At 41.6% G+C, this 19,580-nt stretch overlaps 1 protein-coding gene across 2 annotated transcripts in view; it reads left to right on the plus strand.

Moving 5' to 3' along the window:
* The window catches only part of LOC134352893 (U2 snRNP-associated SURP motif-containing protein-like), a 99,542-nt gene that overhangs the window by 23,683 nt on the left and 56,279 nt on the right, over nucleotides 1-19,580 (plus strand). For both annotated transcript variants that reach the window (XM_063060475.1, XM_063060474.1), the window contains 6 exons: nucleotides 2,360-2,427; nucleotides 2,881-3,002; nucleotides 3,294-3,373; nucleotides 3,478-3,643; nucleotides 9,384-9,592; nucleotides 17,475-17,518. In XM_063060475.1, coding sequence (XP_062916545.1) covers nucleotides 2,360-2,427; nucleotides 2,881-3,002; nucleotides 3,294-3,373; nucleotides 3,478-3,643; nucleotides 9,384-9,592; nucleotides 17,475-17,518 — 689 coding nt within the window. The remainder of the gene's footprint in view (nucleotides 1-2,359; nucleotides 2,428-2,880; nucleotides 3,003-3,293; nucleotides 3,374-3,477; nucleotides 3,644-9,383; nucleotides 9,593-17,474; nucleotides 17,519-19,580) is intronic.

Below are 19,580 nucleotides of genomic sequence, written 5' to 3' on the forward strand. Positions count from 1 at the left end.
ATCTGAATTGCTGTCAGAAGCTCCAGCCATTGTTCTGTCGTCGTCTTGGCTAACATCAGCATTCAAAATGATTGGCTATTTACTGTGATGCAGAGTAAGAGAATATGAATATTTTGAAAACAGCAATTATGAAAAAGAAATAACTATCTGGAATAAATAGGTAAAACTATTCCATGAAGGTTGTGGGAAATGTGCACTCCCAGGAGATCGAAACTGCTTGCAGTTTCCACTGCTGTGCCACTGATGTGAAGATGGATGTGAGTGGTGCGCCAGGGCAACTAGACTTAAAAACTGTAACTTTCCCCAGGCAGTTAGGCTGATCAACTCTTCCACACATTAACGCACCCCACCACCCGTGCCACACTACATACATGTCACCTAGGTCAGTGGATACATATACAATCAGTCTATGTATAAAACAGTAACGTAATTTGTGATTTATAGGATTGTTTTTATACTTATTGTTTTCATTGTGTTCTTTAGGCTTAAATTTTTGGTAATGCTGCGTTGGATTTGGAATAAAAATAATTTCGTTCTGCTTTACATGAGAATAAACAACAACCTTGAATTTTGAGATGAGGTTTTTGTCTGTAGTTTCCTGCACTACTGCATCTAGTGCAATGCATGCTCAAGGAAAAACACCTGATATAGACACAAAAGACTGCAAATAGAGTAACAGATATAAAATGTTGGAGGAAGTCAGCAGAAAAGACGATGTTTATGGAGGGAAATAGGCAATCAATGTTCCGGGTGGAGACCCCTCATCCATCGTGAGGGGTGGAGACCCCGATGCACAATTCTGATTTGACGGAGACAGACGTGAGAAGCACGGAGGAACATCTGGAGAAACTTATGAAATGCCTGGTTCGCTGCGGCTGCTACTGTGCGATCGAGAAATTCCAGAGGGAAGGCCCCAAATCCTCGGCTTTGCCTGTTGCTGGCGGCTGGGGCTGGGGTAAGCGCTCGGCAGAGATGGTGCTCAGTGCTCGGTGTCGGAGGGCTGGTCAGAGGCTCGAAGTTCTCGGACGACTCAGAGTTGGACTGTGGTCGGGTGCTTCTAGGATGCTGCATCGGCAAGTTTGTGGCGCTGGAAGCTCATGGCAGGGAGAGTTTTCTTCCTTCTCCTGTCTGCGTGAGATGATGGGACTTCCAAGAGATTTTGAACTTTTTTTTACCGTGCCCATGGCCTGTTCTTCATCAAGTTACAGTATTGCTTGCACTGTTTTAAGTATATGTTATAATTATGTGGTTTTTGTCAGTTTTTCAGTCTTGGTCTGCCTTGTGTTTCTGTGATATCACACCGGAGGAACATTGTATCATTTCTTAATGTATGCATTACTAAATGACAATAAAAGAGGACTGTGTGTCCTCATAATCTAATCTAATCTGGACTGAGAGAGGAGAGATAGCTAGTGCACCAAAGAAGTGGGGAAGGGTGGAGTTACTGTTGACAGACAGGTGAGCATATGGTGGAATCTGATAGGACAGGAAAGTGGAGCTTGGACTAAAGGGAAAGAAGTGGGGAGGGGAATCAGTGGGAGGAATATGTGGGTAATGGACAGATGGAGAGGGTGAGGAAGGAGAAAGAAGGTGATGTGATCAGGTGGATTAGGAGGAGATAAAAGTGACACGGGGACCAGTTACTGTAAGTTGGAGAGCTCAGTATTCCTGCGGTCTGGTTGGAAGCTGCTCAGGCAGAATATGAAGTGCTGTTTCTCTGGTTTGCGTTTATTCTTAGCCTGGCAGTCGAGGAGATTGAGAACAAACATGTTAGTGTGGGAATGTGAAAGACAATTACTACGGTTGGCAACTGGGAGATACAGGGGCTATGGGAAATGAGCAAAAGTGCTTGACAAACTGGCTTCCCAATCTGCCTCTGGTCTTGCCCTGTAAAGGAGACCACTGCAAGGCTCAATTTAAAATTCTGCAACTTGAGTAACTCATATTTTCTATCTGTTTGTGCAAGAACTGACCATTTTGCTTACCATCCTTTTTTTTGCCCTGGGAGAGGAATGTAGCCCAGACTATACATTATTACACTAAATATACATTCGTTTATAACATTAGCAACACATTTCCGAAAAAACTAAAGGTGATCTTAATTGCCCCTTAATTCTCCCGTTATTTAACCCTATCAGAGTAATTTCCTTTATTCCATCCTTCACTTTTCCCAAACTTTCTTGAAAAAGACTAACTCTTTTTCTAGAAGGTTAATTGTATTTCTTTTCTCACCTGTTGAGTTCTTCCAGCATTTCCTATATTTATCACCAATTTGCTGTACTTCAGTGCTTTGCTTTATTTTAATTTGATTTGTTTATGTTTATGTAAAAGATAGTAACTTTGTTTTATTTTCATTTAGAACATCAAAAAATTAAAAGATGAGAAAAAGAAGAGTAACTTGGAAATATTCAAAGAAGAGCTCAAACAGTAAGTCAATGAAAATTAGTATTTACTTTTAGTTTCCTAACTGCAGGCATTTCCCAGGATGCATAAGGCTCTGTAAGTGGGAACTGGCTGTAAGGCAATTTCTCTTTAAGTCAGGAGCATCTATATTGTTTCGCTACTGGTATCATATCACTTTATATTTGTTTACTATAATTCTTACATCACATTCAGTAATCATCTTAACACTATCCATAATTAATCTAATGGAATATATTTTATATGGAATCATTAATGAATACTGTGAAACATTATTATTCATGCTGCCTTGAAAAATGCTTTAAAAATGTCTGGGAGAATTTACTTAAAGTTGAATTCTGTAAGTCAGGTCATTTGTAACCCAAGAAGTCCCTGTACGTCAACAGTAATGTTTTTTAGAGATATAGGATTGAGTAGTTATGGCACATTATTTAAAGTGGTAACTTTTATTACCAACAGGATTCAAGAAGAGCGTGAAGAGAGGCATAAAAATAAGAAAAGGGCTAAAGAGGGAAATTTAAGACCAAGTAGATTTGAACCAATGCCTCCTGAAACAGAATACCAGATAAACAGGCGTGTCTGTAAGCACACATTTCACTCTTCATTTACAGTAGAATGTTAATGGTATAGTGATTTGGAAGTGAAGTTAATTGATATCCTTTGTGTTGTATTGATTTGAATACCAATTATTTCTTTGATTTATGGCATATATCCAGAATAAGTTGTATTTACTGGGTGAGGGAGTGAACTCTTTTAATTTAAGGAAATGCAGCATTAGATTATAGCAATATCTCAGGCACAAGAAATTCACTTGTATGTTGCAGAAATACAAATTGCTGATTTGAAATTCATTTGCTTTTCATTCCATCTAGTGCTTGATGAAACTCCAGGGTCATATGATTCAGGAGATCCTCATACTACAAATTTGTACGTTGGGAACATAAACCCACAGGTATCATCAAACCTCTATCATAGTTCATTATATTTAATATATCTGAATAAAGGAGTTTTTTTTGTCAAGATAGTTTTAGGTTAAAAATTCTCTTTCTTCATTAGATGGATGAAGAGATGCTTTGCAAGGAATTTGGTAAATTTGGACCTTTGGCAAGTGTAAAAATCATGTGGCCTAGAACAGAGGAGGAAAGAGCTAGACTCCGCAACTGTGGTTTTGTTGCCTTCATGAACAGAAAGCATGCAGATAAAGCCCTTAAATCTCTCAATGGTGAGTAAAATAAAATTGAAAGTTCAATGTTTATGAAATTGGATAATCTTGTCAATGTTTTATAAATCCTACAGGAGGCACTTTGATTTAAATGTCACAGGTCTTTTGAGTATGACTTAGGAATTTTATTTCAAGTGTCTAAACATGCTGTTGTGAATTTTGTAAAACAGTATGCAGTCGTCTCTTGGTTCCAGGACCTCCCGTGGATACCAAAATCCGCGGATGCTCAAGTGCGTTATATAAAATGGTGTAATATTTGCATATAACCTACGCACATCCTCCTATATACTTTAAATCATCTCTAGATTACTTGTAATACCTAATACAATGTAAATGCTATGTAAATAGTTGTTATACTGTATTGTTTAGGGAATAATGACAAGAAAAAAAGTCTGTACATGTTCAGTACAGACGCAACCATCGTAGCTCTTCTGGGAACACTGATGCTGCCTCGGCATCAGCCGATGCCGATTCTCCTGTGATCTTTAAGTTCTTGAGGCTGTAGTGCTTTACATAGCTAGCCAGCCATCCCTTACTAGCCTTAAACTCCTTCCTCTCGCTCACAACACAAGTAGTGAATGAACGAGACATGAGGCGAAGAATGCTCAAACAACGAGTGCTGGAGAAAGACTGGGGATTTGTGAAAAGTTGGGAGGCTACAGCAGGGTATGCCTACCCATCACTTCATTTGCGCAGATTCAGTGTAGTGCTCGGCGCGCGGCAAATTCAGGTTCTGCTTTTTGGAACTTCCTGGAATTTCTTTTCGAATGTTTTCGATCCGCGGTTGGTTGAATCCATGAATGCGGAACCCATGGATATGGAGGGCTCGAATGTACAGTAAGAACAGTGGCCCAGAAGTTGCTAGAGTGTGCCATTCTAACAAAGATTGCTGGGAAATGAATATTTTTCCTTTTGTGTTGTACTATTTACCTCAAATTATTGGAAATGATCATTAATAATTGCATGGAGAGTTGATTAGTCATCTGAGATCTTGTGTACAATTGTCTCATCTTAAGTAATTAAAGGTTTGAGAAAGAAATAGGGAAATAAAGGAGAAAGAAATAGAATGAGTTAACAGTTAGATTAGATAAAGAGAGGGGAGAGAGAGAAAGGGGGAGGGGAATGGAGAGGGAGTGAGAGAAAAAAGAAAACAAAGTAATTCATAGATTAGCTGTGTGCACTGTCGTGGTTGGAGTGAGATTTTAGTTTAAATTATTCAGTTTTTGTTTGTGCAATAAACCGTTAACACAATTTTCTATTACTTACTAGGCCTAAACATCTGCTCAAATTTCATTAGTTTTCACAGAACGAATCCTATAATTTCAGACACTTTGTGAGGAGGTTAATGAATAGTTTCCATCTTTCCACATGTAGCAACTAAGTTATGCATATATTCATCAACTGGCTTTGGCAATTTACATTTCATCACATTTATCTTGACTCAGTTTGGTGGGGTTTTTTCACACCCAGCAATTTCTAACACAAGAAACACTCACAACACGCTGGAGGAACTCAGCAGATTGGGCAGCGTTCGTGGAGACGATCGTCTTCACGGATGCTGCCTGACCTGCTGAGTTCCTCCAGCGTGTTGTGAGTGTTGCTTTGACCCCAGCATCTGTAGCGTATTTTGTGTTCTAACACAAGAAAAGCAGTCCTGAAGAAGGATAGCACACATCAAAGTTGCTGGTGAACGCAGCAGGCCAAGCAGCATCTGTAGGAAGAGGTGCAGTCGACGTTTCAGGCCGAGACCCTTCGTCAGGACTAACTGAAGGAAGAGTGAGTAAGGGATTTGAAAGTGGGAGGGGGAGATCCAAAATGATAGGAGAAGACAGGAGGGGGAGGGATAGAGCCAAGAGCTGGACAGGTGATGGGCAAAAGGGGATACGAGAGGATCATGGGACAGGAGGTCCGGGAAGAAAGACGGCGGGGGGGGGGACCCAGAGGATGGGCAAGAGGTGTATTCAGAGGGATGGAGGGAGAAAAAGGAAGAGTGAGAGAAAGAATGTGTGCATAAAAATGAGTAACAGATGGGGTACGAGGGGGCGGTGGGGCCTTAGCGGAAGTTAGAGAAGTCGATGTTCATGCCATCAGGTTGGAGGCTACCCAGACGGAATATAAGGTGTTGTTCCTCCAACCTGAGTGTGGCTTCATCTTTACAGTAGAGGAGGCCGTGGATAGACATGTCAGAATGGGAATGGGATGTGGAATTAAAATGTGTGGCCACTGGGAGATCCTGCTTTCTCTGGCGGACAGAGCGTAGATGTTCAGCAAAGCGGTCTCCCAGTCTGCGTCGGGTCTCGCCAATATATAAAAGGCCACATCGGGAGCACCAGATGCAGTATATCACCCCAGTCGACTCACAGGTGAAGTGTTGCCTCACCTGGAAGGACTGTTTGGGGTCCTGAATGGTGGTAAGGGAGGAAGTGTAAGGGCATGTGTAGCACTTGTTCCGCTTACACGGATAAGTGCCAGGAGGGAGATCAGTGGGGAGGGATGGGGGGGACGAATGGACAAGGGAGTTGTGTAGGGAGTGATCCCTGCGGAATGCAGAGAGAGGGGGAGAGGGAAAGGTGTGCGTAGTGGTGGGATCCCGTTGGAGGTGGTGAAAGTTACGGAGAATAATATGTTGGACCCGGAGGCTGGTGGGGTGGTAGGTGAGGACCAGGGGATCCCTATTCCTAGTGGGGTGGCGGGAGGATGGAGTGAGAGCAGATGTACGTGAAATGGGGGAGATGCGTTTAAGAGCAGAGTTGATAGTGAAGGAAGGGAAGCCCCTTTCTTTAAAAAAAGGAAGACATCTCCCTCGTCCTAGAATGAAAAGCCTCATCCTGAGAGCAGATGCGGCGGAGACGGAGGAATTGCGAGAAGGGGATGGCGTTTTTGCAAGAGACAGGGTGAGAAGAGGAATAGTCCAGATAGCTGTGAGAGTCAGTAGGCTTATAGTAGACATCAGTGGATAAGCTGTCTCCAGAGACAGAGACAGAAAGATCTAGAAAGGGGAGGGAGGTGTCGGAAATGGACCAGGTAAACTTGAGGGCAGGGTGAAAGTTGGAGGCAAAGTGAATAAAGTCAACGAGTTCTGCATGTGTGCAGGAAGCAGCGCCAATGCAGTCGTCGATGTAGCGAAGGAAAAGTGGGGGACAGATACCAGAATAGGCACGAAACATAGATTGTTCCACAAACCCAACAAAAAGGCAGGCATAGCTGGGACACATATGGGTGCCCATAGCTACACCTTTAGTTTGGAGGAAGTGGGAGGAGCCAAAGGAGAAATTATTAAGAGTAAGGACTAATTCCGCTAGACGGAGCAGAGTGGTGGTAGAGGGGAACTGATTAGGTCTGGAATCCAAAAATAAGCGTACAGCTTTGAGACCACCCTGATGGGGGATGGAAGTATATAAGGACTGGACATCCATGGTGAAAATAAAGCGGTGGGGGCCAGGGAACTTAAAATCATCGATAAGTTTAAGAGCGTGAGAAGTGTCACGAACATAGGTCGGAAGGGATTGAACAAGGGGTGATAAAACAGTGTCGAGGTATGCAGAAACGAGTTCGGTGGGGCAGGAGCAAGCTGAGACAATAGGTCGGCCAGGACAGGCAGGTTTGTGGATCTTGGGTAGGAGGTGGAAACGGGAAGTGCGGGGTGTGGGAACTATAAGGTTGGTAGCAGTGGATGAGAGATCCCCTGAGCGGATAAAGTCGGTGATGGTGTGGGAGACAATGGCCTGGTGCTCCTTAGTGGGGTCACGATCGAGGGGTAAACAAGAGGAGGTATCCGCGAGTTGTCCCCGCACTTCCCGTTGTCCCCACTTCCCAAAGTGTAGCTATGGGCACCCGTATGGGTCCTAGCTATGCCTGCCTTTTTGTTGGGTTTGTGGAACAATCTATGTTCGTGCCTATTCTGGTATCTGTCCCCCACTTTTCCTTCGCTACATCGACGACTGCATTGGCACTGCTTCCTGCATGCATGCAGAACTCGTTGACTTTATTCACTTTGCCTCCAACTTTCACCCTGCCCTCAAGTTTACCTGGTCCATTTCCAACACCTCCCTTCCCTTTCTAGATCTTTCTGTCTCTGTCTCTGGAGACAGCTTATCCACTGATGTCTACTATAAGCCTACTGACTCTCACAGCTATCTGGACTATTCCTCTTCTCACCCTGTCTCTTGCAAAAACGCCATCCCCTTCTCGCAATTCCTCCGTCTCCGCCGCATCTGCTCTCAGGATGAGGCTTTTCATTCTAGGACGAGGGAGATGTCTTCCTTTTTTAAAGAAAGGGGCTTCCCTTCCTTCACTATCAACTCTGCTCTTAAACGCATCTCCCCCATTTCACGTACATCTGCTCTCACTCCATCCTCCCGCCACCCCACTAGGAATAGGGTTCCTCTGGTCCTCACCTACCACCCCACCAGCCTCCGGGTCCAACATATTATTCTCCGTAGCTTCCACCACCTCCAACGGGATCCCACCACTACGCACACCTTTCCCTCCCCCCCCTCTCTCTGCATTCCGCAGGGATCACTCGCTACACAACTCCCTTGTCCATTCGTCCCCCCCATCCCTCCCCACTGATCTCCCTCCTGGCACTTATCCGTGTAAGCGGAACAAGTGCTACACATGCCCTTACACTTCCTCCCTTAGCACCATTCAGGACCCCAAACAGTCCTTCCAGGTGAGGCAACACTTCACCTGTGAGTCGACTGGGGTGATATACTGCATCCGGTGCTCCCGATGTGGCCTTTTATAAATTGGCGAGACCCGACGCAGACTGGGAGACCGCTTTGCTGAACATCTACGCTCTGTCCGCCAGAGAAAGCAGGATCTCCCAGTGGCCACACATTTTAATTCCACATCCCATTCCCATTCTGACATGTCTATCCACGGCCTCCTCTACTGTAAAGATGAAGCCACACTCAGGTTGGAGGAACAACACCTTACATTCCATCTGGGTAGCCTCCAACCTGATGGCATGAACATCGACTTTTCTAACTTCTGCTAAGGCCCCACCTCCCCCTCGTACCCCATCTGTTACTCATTTTTATGCACACATTCTTTCTCTCACTCTCCTTTTTCTCCCTCTGTCCCTCTGAATATACCTCTTGCCCATCCTCTGGGTCACCGCCCCCCTGTCTTTCTTCCCGGACCTCCTGTCCCATGATCCTCTCGCATCCCCTTTTGCCTATCGCCTGTCCAGCTCTCGGCTCCATCCCTCCCCCTCCTGTCTTCTCCTATCATTTTGCATCTCCCCCTCCCCCTCCAACTTTCAAATCCCTTACTCACTCTTCCTTCAATTAGTCCTGACGAAGGGTCTCGGCCTGAAACGTCGACTGCACCTCTTCCTACAAATGCTGCTTGGCCTGCTGCGTTCACCAGCAACTTTGATGTGTGTTGCTTGAATTTCCAGCATCCGCAGAATTTCTGTTGTTTGCCTGAAGAAGGGTCTTGGCTCAAAATGTGGACTGTTTACTCTTTTCATAGTTGCTACTTGACCTGCTGAGTTCCTCCAGCATTTTGTGTGAATTTCTAACCCGTTGTATTTTGTATATCAAGATCTGTTTAACTTTTAATCTTTACAGAAAACTTTGCTGACAAACAATCTATAGCATTTTGCAGTGATGCAAAATTGTAACATGTTCGAATATTTGCGGTGACTTTTTGGTTAATAGTTTTAAATAAATTCTTCAAGGTGAAACCAAGTTCTCTGATGTGCTAATGATCAAGTCTGGTGTCATGTTTACAGGGAAATTTATAATGGGATATGAAATGAAGCTGGGTTGGGGGAAGGCAGTGCCCACCCCTCCATACCCTATATATATTCCACCAGCTATGATGGAATTGACTCTTCCTCCTCCTCCATCGGGTTTACCTTTTAATGCACAGCCTAGAGTGAGACTGAAGAACCCTGATATGCCACTCCGACCATCAAAATCCAAGGAGGAATTTGAGAAGGTAAAAAGATGTAAATGATTCATGTGCATGCTTGAGAACCAGAAGTTAAATGCAGATGTAAGATATTACTAGTGTTGTAAGTATTCATTTGTTTGATTGTTAATTTCCTTTGACCTGTTCTTTCTTCCTTGTAGTTTTAAAATGTAATAATTTTTGAAGTGTTTGTAAAGAGCATTTTACTGTGTATGAAATGTCAAAGTGAAAATAAATTAGGATTTATTTATTTGGAAGTTTGGAATCTTGCCATCACCAACTTATTTCAACTCAAATTTAGTACTTCTGGTATGGACTGATGGCCTGGGCAAAAATATAAGTTCCTTTGAGTAAGCTGGATTTGCAATATTTTATTCTTTGTCTTGGTGATACTTTTATGACAGTGTTATTTAGCAGCCTTAGGTTTATGAGAATAGCGCTTGTTACGTCCATATTGATCTGTTGAAGGTCAGACGGAATCTCTCCATTTACTGATCCTTTTGTGCATCTTTAACTTATAAAAAATAATGAATCAATCAATAATTGCCCATTGAAAGCATTTGCATCTGGATGACAACCATCACATTAGCATTGTCTGCTGTACTACAAAATTCATACCTGAGTACTTAATGTTTGTAAAAAGCAGCACTAAGAAACTAAGAATACTTTTTGCATTTTTAAAATTTATTACAAGTTGGCCTTCAGAATCAGCAATAGTTGATAAAGACCATAAAGGTCATAAAATAGAGGAGCTGAATTACGACATTCAGCCCATTGAGTCTGCTCTGCCATTTCATCATGGCTGATCCATTTTCCCTCTTCACCTCATTCTCCTGCTTCTTCCCATAACCTTTCATACCCTGACCAATCGAGAACCTATTAACCTCTGCCTTAAATACACCCAATGACCTGTCCTCCACAGCCGCCTGTGGCAACGAATTCCACAGATTCACCATTTTCTGGCTAAAGAAATCCCTTCTCATCTCTGTTCTAGATATTCTGTGACTGTGCTTTCTCGTCCTAGACTCCCCCACTATAGGGAACATAGTCTCCATGTCCATTCTATCTGGGCCCTTCAATATTCAATAGGTCAGTGAGATTACCCCCCCCCCTCATTTTTCTGAATTCCAGTGAGTACATGCCCAGAGCCATCAAACACTCCTCACAAGATAGCCCTTCAATTTCCAGAATTGTTCTTGTGAATCTCCTCTGAACCCATTTCAATGTCAACACAGCCTTTCTTAGATAAGGGGCCCAAAACTGCTCACAATACTCCAAGTGAGGCCTTAGCAGTGTCTTATAAACCCTCAGCATTACATCCTTGCTTTTGTATTCTAGTTCTCTCAAAATGAATATTAACATTGGATTTGCCTTCCTCACCACTGACTCAACCTGTAAGTTAACCCTTAGTGAATCTTGCCCAATGACTCTCAAGTACCTTTGCACTTTGATTTTTGAATTTTCTTCCTGTTTAGGAAATAGCATACACTTTTGTTCCTTCTACCAAAGTGCATGATCATACACTTCCCAACACTGTATTCTATCTGCCACTTCTTTGCCCATCCCCCAAACTGTCTTGTCCTTCTGCAGCCTCCCTACTTCCTCAACACTACTTGGCCTCCACCTATCTTTGTATTGTCCGCAAATTTGGCCATAAAGCTATTATTCAAATATTTGACACATAATGTAAAACAAAACAGTCCCAATGCTGACCCGCGCAGAACACAGCTAGTCACTGGCAGCCAGGCAGAAAAGACTCTCCTTATTCCCACTCTTTGCCTCCTGCCAATCTGCCACTGCTTTATCCATCCTAATACCTTTCTCGTAATACCGTGAGCTCTTGTTAAGCAGCCTCTTGTGAGGCACCTTGTCAAAGGCCTTCTGAAATTCCAAGTAAACCAGAGCTACTGGACTCTTTTGTCTACCTGCTTGTTATTTCCTCGATGCATTATAACAGGTTTGTCAGGCAAGATTCTCCCTGTCGGAAACCATGCTGACTTTGGTCTATTTTATCATGTGCCTAAGACCTTGTCATTAATGATCGACTCCAACGTCCTCCCAACCACTGAGGTCAAACTGACTGGACTATAAATTTCCTTTCTTCTACCTCCATCCCTTGTTAAAAGAATGGAGTGATATTTGCAATTTTCCTGTCCTCCGAAACCGTGCCAGAATCTAGTGATTCTTGAAAGATCATTACGATGCTTCTGCAATCTCCCCATTCACTGCTTTCAGAACTCAGGGGTGTTGTCCATCTGGTATAGGTGGCATATCCACCTGCAGACCTTTTATCCTCCTGAGCTCCTTCTCCCTAGTAATATCAATTTCACTCAATTCTGCCCCCTGACACTGTCAGACCTCTGGCATATATCTTCCGCAGTGAAGACGGATGCAAATTATTTATTTAGTTTGACTGTCATTTCCTTGTCTCCTATTGCTACCTCTCCAGCATAATTTTCCAGCGGTCTGATATCTACTCTCATCTCTCTTTTACTCTTTACAGTACTGTGCAAAAGTCTTGGGTGCCCTAGATTTTTTTTCTTATAAATTTTGTTTTAGATGTTTACTTTTTGTCTTTGCATTAGTGTGTCAGAAGCAAAGAGAAAATCTTGGATTTCCAAATATTCATTTTCCAAAAAATTAAATGTTACAGAGAAAGTTTTGTATTTCATTAAAGTAGCATATTAAGTAATACACCACTTTTCAAATAAAGACTTGATTAGTTTGTAGGTATTTACCCAGTGCATGATTAGACAAAGATAACATCAAAGTCATAATGAGTTGAATGAATTAAACTGATTAACTGAAACAAAAGCTGGGTGGAAGGAAACAAACTGGGCAAAGGACAACTAAGTTAAAAGGTGATGGTGTGACAGATGTGACAGTTTAGACTTCAGATTGTCAATTCTTATACCATGGCAAGAGTGGCAATAGTAACAAGATTCAAGATGGTTATCCCGTGTCAGCAAGTCTCTCAAGCAGAAATTTCTCGGCAGAGAGGAGGTTCAAGCCAATGGCGCTGTGTACGGCGGCCTTGTTGCGAGTTCCATTCCAAATCTACAGTATACTACTAATTTCTCAGATTTTCTTAGCATATTCTGTTCAAGTAGATGATAGTCACGTCAGATACGATAGACTGACCCATCTGAACATCAGACAGACGGCATTTACCCATTATGTGCCACCTTTCCTACACTGGGATCCCTTGCTTGTGCGATCCATTGGAGACTCATCCCTTATACCGCCACTACCTTGGAAGAAGCACTGGAGGCAAGGGAGAAGGGCTGGCAACCTGCTGAGGCTGAGATGGCATGCAAATCGACTGCCACTCTCTAGCATACTCCTGGCTAACGTTCAGTCCCTGGATAACAAGCTTTGTGAACTGAGAGCCGGAATCTCCTATCAGTGGGAAACAAAGGAATGTAGCATTTTGTGCTTCATGGAGACCCGGATGACGGAGGAGATACTGGATCATGCCACCAAGCTCTCTGGGTTCTCCCTGTTCTGGGAAGACGGGTCGAAAAACCTCACTGGGAAGAGTAAAGGAGGAGGGGTATGCTTCACGGTCAACAATGCTTAGTGCAATCCCCAGAATGTGCATGCACTCAAATTCTTTTGTTCTCCAGACCTGGAATACCTGGTGTTGCTGTGCAGACCCTACTGGCTACCCAGGGAGTTCAGGGCTGTTATCATCACAGCAGTGTACATTCCGCCACAGGCTGATACTGACCTGGCTCTCAAGGAACTGTACTAGACCATCAACACCCTGGAGACTGTACACCCAGAGGCTACCTTCATCGTCGCCAGTGACTTTAATCTAGCGTCGCTGACGAAAGTCCTTCGGAAGTTTTGTCAGCACATCTAAGTGAGCACCTGTGGAGATAACACGCTTGACCATTTCTGCACTCCCTTCGTCAACACTTGCAAAGCTGTCCTTCGTCCAGCTTTTGGAAAATCAGATCACTCTTTGATCCTGCTTTTGCCGACGTGCAAGCAGAAGCTGAAACAAGAGGCGCCATAGTTAAAACCGTTCATTGTTGGTCCAACCAATCGGCCTCCATGCTGCAGGACTGCTTTGATGACATCGACTGGAATGTCTTCCATGATGAGGATGTCTCCAAGTTCACTGATGGAGTCATGTGCTTTATCCGGAAGTGCACCAACGATGTTGTCCCCCCAGAAGTCAGTCAGGGTCTTCCCAAACCCGAAACCCTGGATCATTAGTTCCGTGCGAGCAGCACTTACAGTGCGATGTCGAGCTTACGTCGCTGGAGATCAACTAGAGCTCAAGAAAAGCAGCCATGATCTGCGCAAAGCTATCAAGGCTGCAAAACAACAATATAGGGAGAAGATAGAGTCAAGATTCACAACGAATAGCACACGTAACTTGTGTCGAGGGCTGCATAGCCAAACATTGTGGTGCCACCAACATCGCAGCCTCTCTCACAGATGAGCTCAGTCAATTTTATGCTCGGTACGATCTCGCTTACTCTGAGTCTCCGAGGAAAGCCACCACTACAACCTGCAACCTGGTCATTTCTGAGGCTGAGGTACGCAGATGTTTCCAACGAGTGGACAGTCGCAAGGCTGCGGGACCAGACGGCATCCCAGGGCGAGTTAAAATTGATGTAATTTTAAAGGCAAAGGGTGGTCACACCAAGTATTGATTTGAGTTTTTTTTCTTTACTGCTCTTGATCGTAATTTTTTGATATTTAGAAACATTTTATTTCATTATTTTTGAAGGGATCTTTGCTTTACAGATTTTTTTTACATGTGTCTAAGACATTTGCTCAGTATTATATTTACCTGGGGAAAAAAGCATTTGGTATCCCCTTTGATATTATTGGCTAGCTTACCTTCATATTTTGTCTTTTCCTTCCTTATACTTTTTTAGCTGCCTTCTGTTGGTTTTTAAAAGCTTCCCAGTCCTCCTAACTTACTACTAATTTTTGTTCTCTTATCTGCCTCTTCTCTTGCTTTGTTGTCTTTGACTTCCCTTGTCAGCCAGCCTTTAGAATACTACTTCTTTGGGATGTGTCCTGAACTTTCTGAATTGCTCCCAGAAACTCCGGCTATTGCTGTTCTGCTGTCCTCCATGCTAGCGTTCCCTTCAAATCAACTTTGGCTAGCTCCTCTCTCATGTCTCTGTAATTCCCTTTACTCCTCTATAATACTGATGCATCTGACTTTAGCTTCTCCCTCTCAAGTTGCAGAGTGAAGTCTATCATATTATCACTGCCTCCTAGGGGTTCCTTACCTTAAGATTCCTATTCAAATCTGGGTCATTACACAGCATGCAATGTAGAATAGCCTTTCCCCTAGTGGGCTCAATCACAAACTGCTCTAAAAAGCCAAGTTGTAGGCATTCTACGAATTCTCTCTCTTGGGATCCTGCACCAACCTGATTTTTACAATCTACCTGCATAGAAATCCCCATAACTATTCTAATATTGTCCTTCTGCCATGTCTTTTCTGTCTCCAGTTGTAATTTGTAGTCTACATCATGGCTACTGTTTGGAGGCCTTTATATAACTCCCATCAGGATCCTTTTAACCTTGCAGCTTCTTAACTCTATCCACAACAATTCTACATCTTCTGATCTTATGTCACCTTTTTCTAAGAATTTAATTTCATTTTTTTTTTTTACCAGCAGAGCTACCCCACTCATTCTGCCAACCCGCCTGTCCTTAAAATACAATGTGTATCCTTGAATGTCAAGTTCCCAACTATGTTCTTTGACCCACGACTTGGTGATGCCCACAATGTCATAACTACCAATCTCGAACTCTGCTACAAGATCATCTACCTTATTCCGTGTACTGCATACATTCAAATATAACACCTCTAGTCCTGTATTCATCACTCTTTTCGGTTTTGTCCCCCTTTTACGTTGCAACTCGTTCCACTGACTACAATTTTGCCCTATAATCTGCCTATCCTTCCTGACAGACTCACTGCACACTGCATCTGGCTGTATACCAACTACCCCATACTCAGCCCTATCACTGTGGTTCCCATTTCTTTACCAATTTAGTTTAAACCCTCTCCACCTGCTCGCAAGGATATTGGTCCCCCTTGGGTTCAGGTGTAGCCTGTCTCTTTTGTACAGGCCATACCTTCCCTAGAAGAGATTGCACTGATCCTGAAATCTGAAGCCTTGCACTGTTTCCTCAGCCGTGCATTTATTTTCCAAATCATCCTATTCTTACCCTCACTGATGCATGGCACAGGCTGCAATACAGAGATTACTACCCAGGAAGTCCAGCTTTTCAACTTCCTACCTAATTCCCTAAATTCTCTTTTCAGGGCCTCCTCCCTTTTCCTACATATGTCATTGGTGCCAATATGTACCAGGACTTCTGGCTGCTCACCATTCCCCTTTAGAATGCTGTGGACCAGATTGGAGACATCCCTGACTTTGGCACCTTGGAGACAACATATCGTCTGGGTGTCTCTTTCACATACACAGAATATTGTACCTACTCCTCTAACTATGGAATCCCCTTTCACTACTGCAGTCTACTTCTCTCCCCCCTACCCCACCCCAGTTAGGTCATCCCCCCTGAACAGTATCCAAAGCAATATACTTATTATTGATCCAACTGATTTTGTGATATCCAATATTATTGTATTGATTTTACAGAATAATGTTATGAGGGTTTAGTTGGCTAGTGCTGCAAACCACCTTACATATTTTTCATCTCATTTCTCCCTACCCTTGAATGTATCTTTGCTATTTACCCAAGGCACTTCTTTGCAGAAATTGTTAGTTATTGTGTTTTTGGATTCTATATTTGGACTGCTTCATAAGTGGAAGCATCCTCTCCACGTTACTGTCTTATCAAATCTTTTAATTTTATGGTTCTCTGTACTAGTCACAATATAGTCCTTTTTAAATAGGGCTGTAAAACTTTTTTTAATAGTTGCCCTCTAAGTTCTTAAAATGTCTTGCAGTTTTCTTGCTTTATATCGTTTTAATACAGTGAGGATTACTGGTATTTTCAAGATTTTCAGATGCTGAACATTCATATTGCATTTTAGAAATAAAATACATTTTCTTACTGTTAAATTTGAACTTATCATTTCTAGTGGTTAATATTCATGTGTAGAACTTGATGTTCAAGTCTATATTTTTACAATGTTGTAATGTTCACAATTATTTCAATAACTATTTAATGTGTTGGAGAGAATGTTTTCTCAGCATTAACCATTTCTGATATATGCTACTCTTAGCATATTGTTCTACCATTAATTTAATTACAAATTCAACCAAACTTATCTCATACAGAACATCCAGAACCATTTTTATGCAGCTTATGTGATCATGATCTTGTACTATTTTTGCAGAATAGTTTTTAATATTAGTTCTTTGATTTATTTTCTGTACTACAGACATGCTATTTATCACTTTGTTCAAAAACACTGCAATATAGCTGGTTACTGATAGTCATAACTATTTATAATTTTTTATTATGTTTAGTATTCTGATTACATTATTACAAAGTTATTTTAGTTTGTATTTTGCTCCTGTGCATTACATCTATGTAGTGATATTTTAGAATATTTTTATACTGAGGCCCAGCAACTGATGAATGAATCCTGCATTACTCAGTAGAGTAAGTATATGCTGCAGAACAAACAAGGGAAGAGCAAGTTTTTAGCAGAATCCAGATGTGTAGGTTTAATATTAGGCCAAATACCCTGGTGAGTAAGCTGTTTTGAAGTATTTGGTGCTGTCCGCCTGGTTTATAATTTCTTTTTGTTTTGTATCAAATGTCAGGTAAAAATAGCATTAAAATATCAACTGTTGTTTTTATTTTGTTCTTGATGCTGTATGTCCTGCAGTGTTTCACCAGCCAATACTCACATTCTTTATATTTTTACTATTTGATGTGACTTCATGTGCAGACTCTGTCCGAAGCCGTAGTCAAAGTGGTTATCCCAACAGAAAGGTACACTTTCAGTTCATTCTTACTACTACTGCTACTACGACTAAGCAGCTATTTGCAACAAGACATTGAGTAAACAAAGGACTTTTTTCTACACATATTTACGTGCCTTAAAAGATGAACCCCATTTCTGCGAGCAACAATAAAAATGTTCCTTTATTCATGATCTGAAAGTGAAATTATCAATAATAGCAGTGGAGATAGTTTAACATAAAATAATATCTTATAGTTAATTGTTACATCTATATTTACATAGTTTCATTAATTAGAGCTAGAGGAACTAGAAGGTTTTTAAAACTAATTTTAGCAAAGGTTTTTAGAAACTAAAACATTGAAGAGGAGGCTTATGCTCTGATGTTGCTTAGTAATTATCTTGGTTGAATTTGTGTTGTGTTGTCTTGCTCAGAGGAATGGGGTCTCTTGGTACGTAATAGCTCTAAAAAAAATCTTGGGGAAATAGATTTCTGGATAGAGTGTGCCTTAGTCACAGCACAATGAATGGACCAGAGGAACAGGGGATTGAAGTGGTGGCCTACTGGTGCCTCGGGACACTGAGATGAGTGGAGCCTGGTGCTGGTTTTCGCCGTTCTGTGCGAATATTCAAGGCTTCGTGGGATAACAAGAATGCACAAGCACGGTTTGAGCCTGTTAGCTCCTCACTGTTGGGTAGCTTTTACTGTTAGTAATCAACTCGGACACTTGAATTTATGGACACTTTATACTTTCAGGTAATATACTATAAATTACACCTATTCTTCTGTGGCAGCTACATTTGATTTATGAAAACAACTTAAAACATTCATTTGTTACTTTCAAATATTGTTATATTTTGTTATAAAGTATTCTAAAAAGCTTGTAAATATTAGACCAATTTTTTAAAGCTTCAATATATAATGGTTAAACACCAAGAACATTTATACACCAGCAAAATCTTTTATTAAAAGTTTGTGTAGTAGATTTAATATGCAATTAATATAGATAATTTCAGAGCATCCATTCATTGCCTGTAATGGTAACCACTGATGAGTAATGTGCTTATTAAAGTTGAACCATTTAGCATTTCAGAAACAATTGACTAAATTGAGGCTTCCATTGTATCACTATCAATATTTCAAATACTGCCGTTCACTTTGCAAATGCACCTGGTAAACAAAGCTAACCATCTTAGTTGCAAAGAAAATACTGATGTATATTGTGGCTTTAAAAGTTTACATAAGATTCTGAATGATGTTGATATTTGACATTGCTCCTGAATTTTCTACACAATGATTTCTGAGTTTTTTCGATTTTGATATAAATAAAGTGGAAACAAATAAAATGTGCTAAGCAAAATTCCAATAATGTATATGTATGCTAGGAAAACAATTAGTTAAAACTTATCAGAAGGGGTAGTTGAATAGTTCAGTGAGTTGTTCTTTCATCATGAAGGACAGGAATTAACTCCAGACCAGTCTATTTTGCCTTCTGGTGGAAGGTGGTGAAATTTGGACAATCATAATATGTTTCCCAGTAGGTGTGGAATTAAGGCAGCAAACTGGAATTTCACTTGAGACATCACAGAATGGAAAATAAAAATTGTCACAACAGTATCAGTAGCGATTGCTGTTATCCTGGGCTGAGTTCCATCGTTGGAGCAGAACAGGGAAGTAGGATCTTTACTCTTAACTGTCTTGTAGTTGCCCAGAGCTTATGTTGAGTGCCCAAAATGGGAAAGTGCTTTCATCCCCAGAAATAGCATCTTTCACATTGACATTTTAGTGCAAATTATTTTTTGTTTTCATTAAACTTCCAAATGCATTTGCAAGAATATTGCCTGTAGTAGCTGATAGTAGTAAGTAATGCAGTAAAATTATAGTTGGTTGTAGTTGTCCAAGTTTCTGTTGGACTGTTGATCTGACATATTTTGGAATATAGCACCAATTGTTTTAAGATTGTGGATTACACTGAGAAAGGGGACAGCATCAACTTTGAAGCTTGTCTTATTTCTGTTGATTGAAATACCAGCAGGATTCCACTTTTAAAAGTACCTTGTCATTTGCTTAATTATAGAAAAGATTTGACATGA

The sequence above is a fragment of the Mobula hypostoma genome, chromosome 10 (genome assembly GCF_963921235.1).
Source record: "Mobula hypostoma chromosome 10, sMobHyp1.1, whole genome shotgun sequence".
Classification (NCBI taxonomy): domain Eukaryota; kingdom Metazoa; phylum Chordata; class Chondrichthyes; order Myliobatiformes; family Myliobatidae; genus Mobula; species Mobula hypostoma.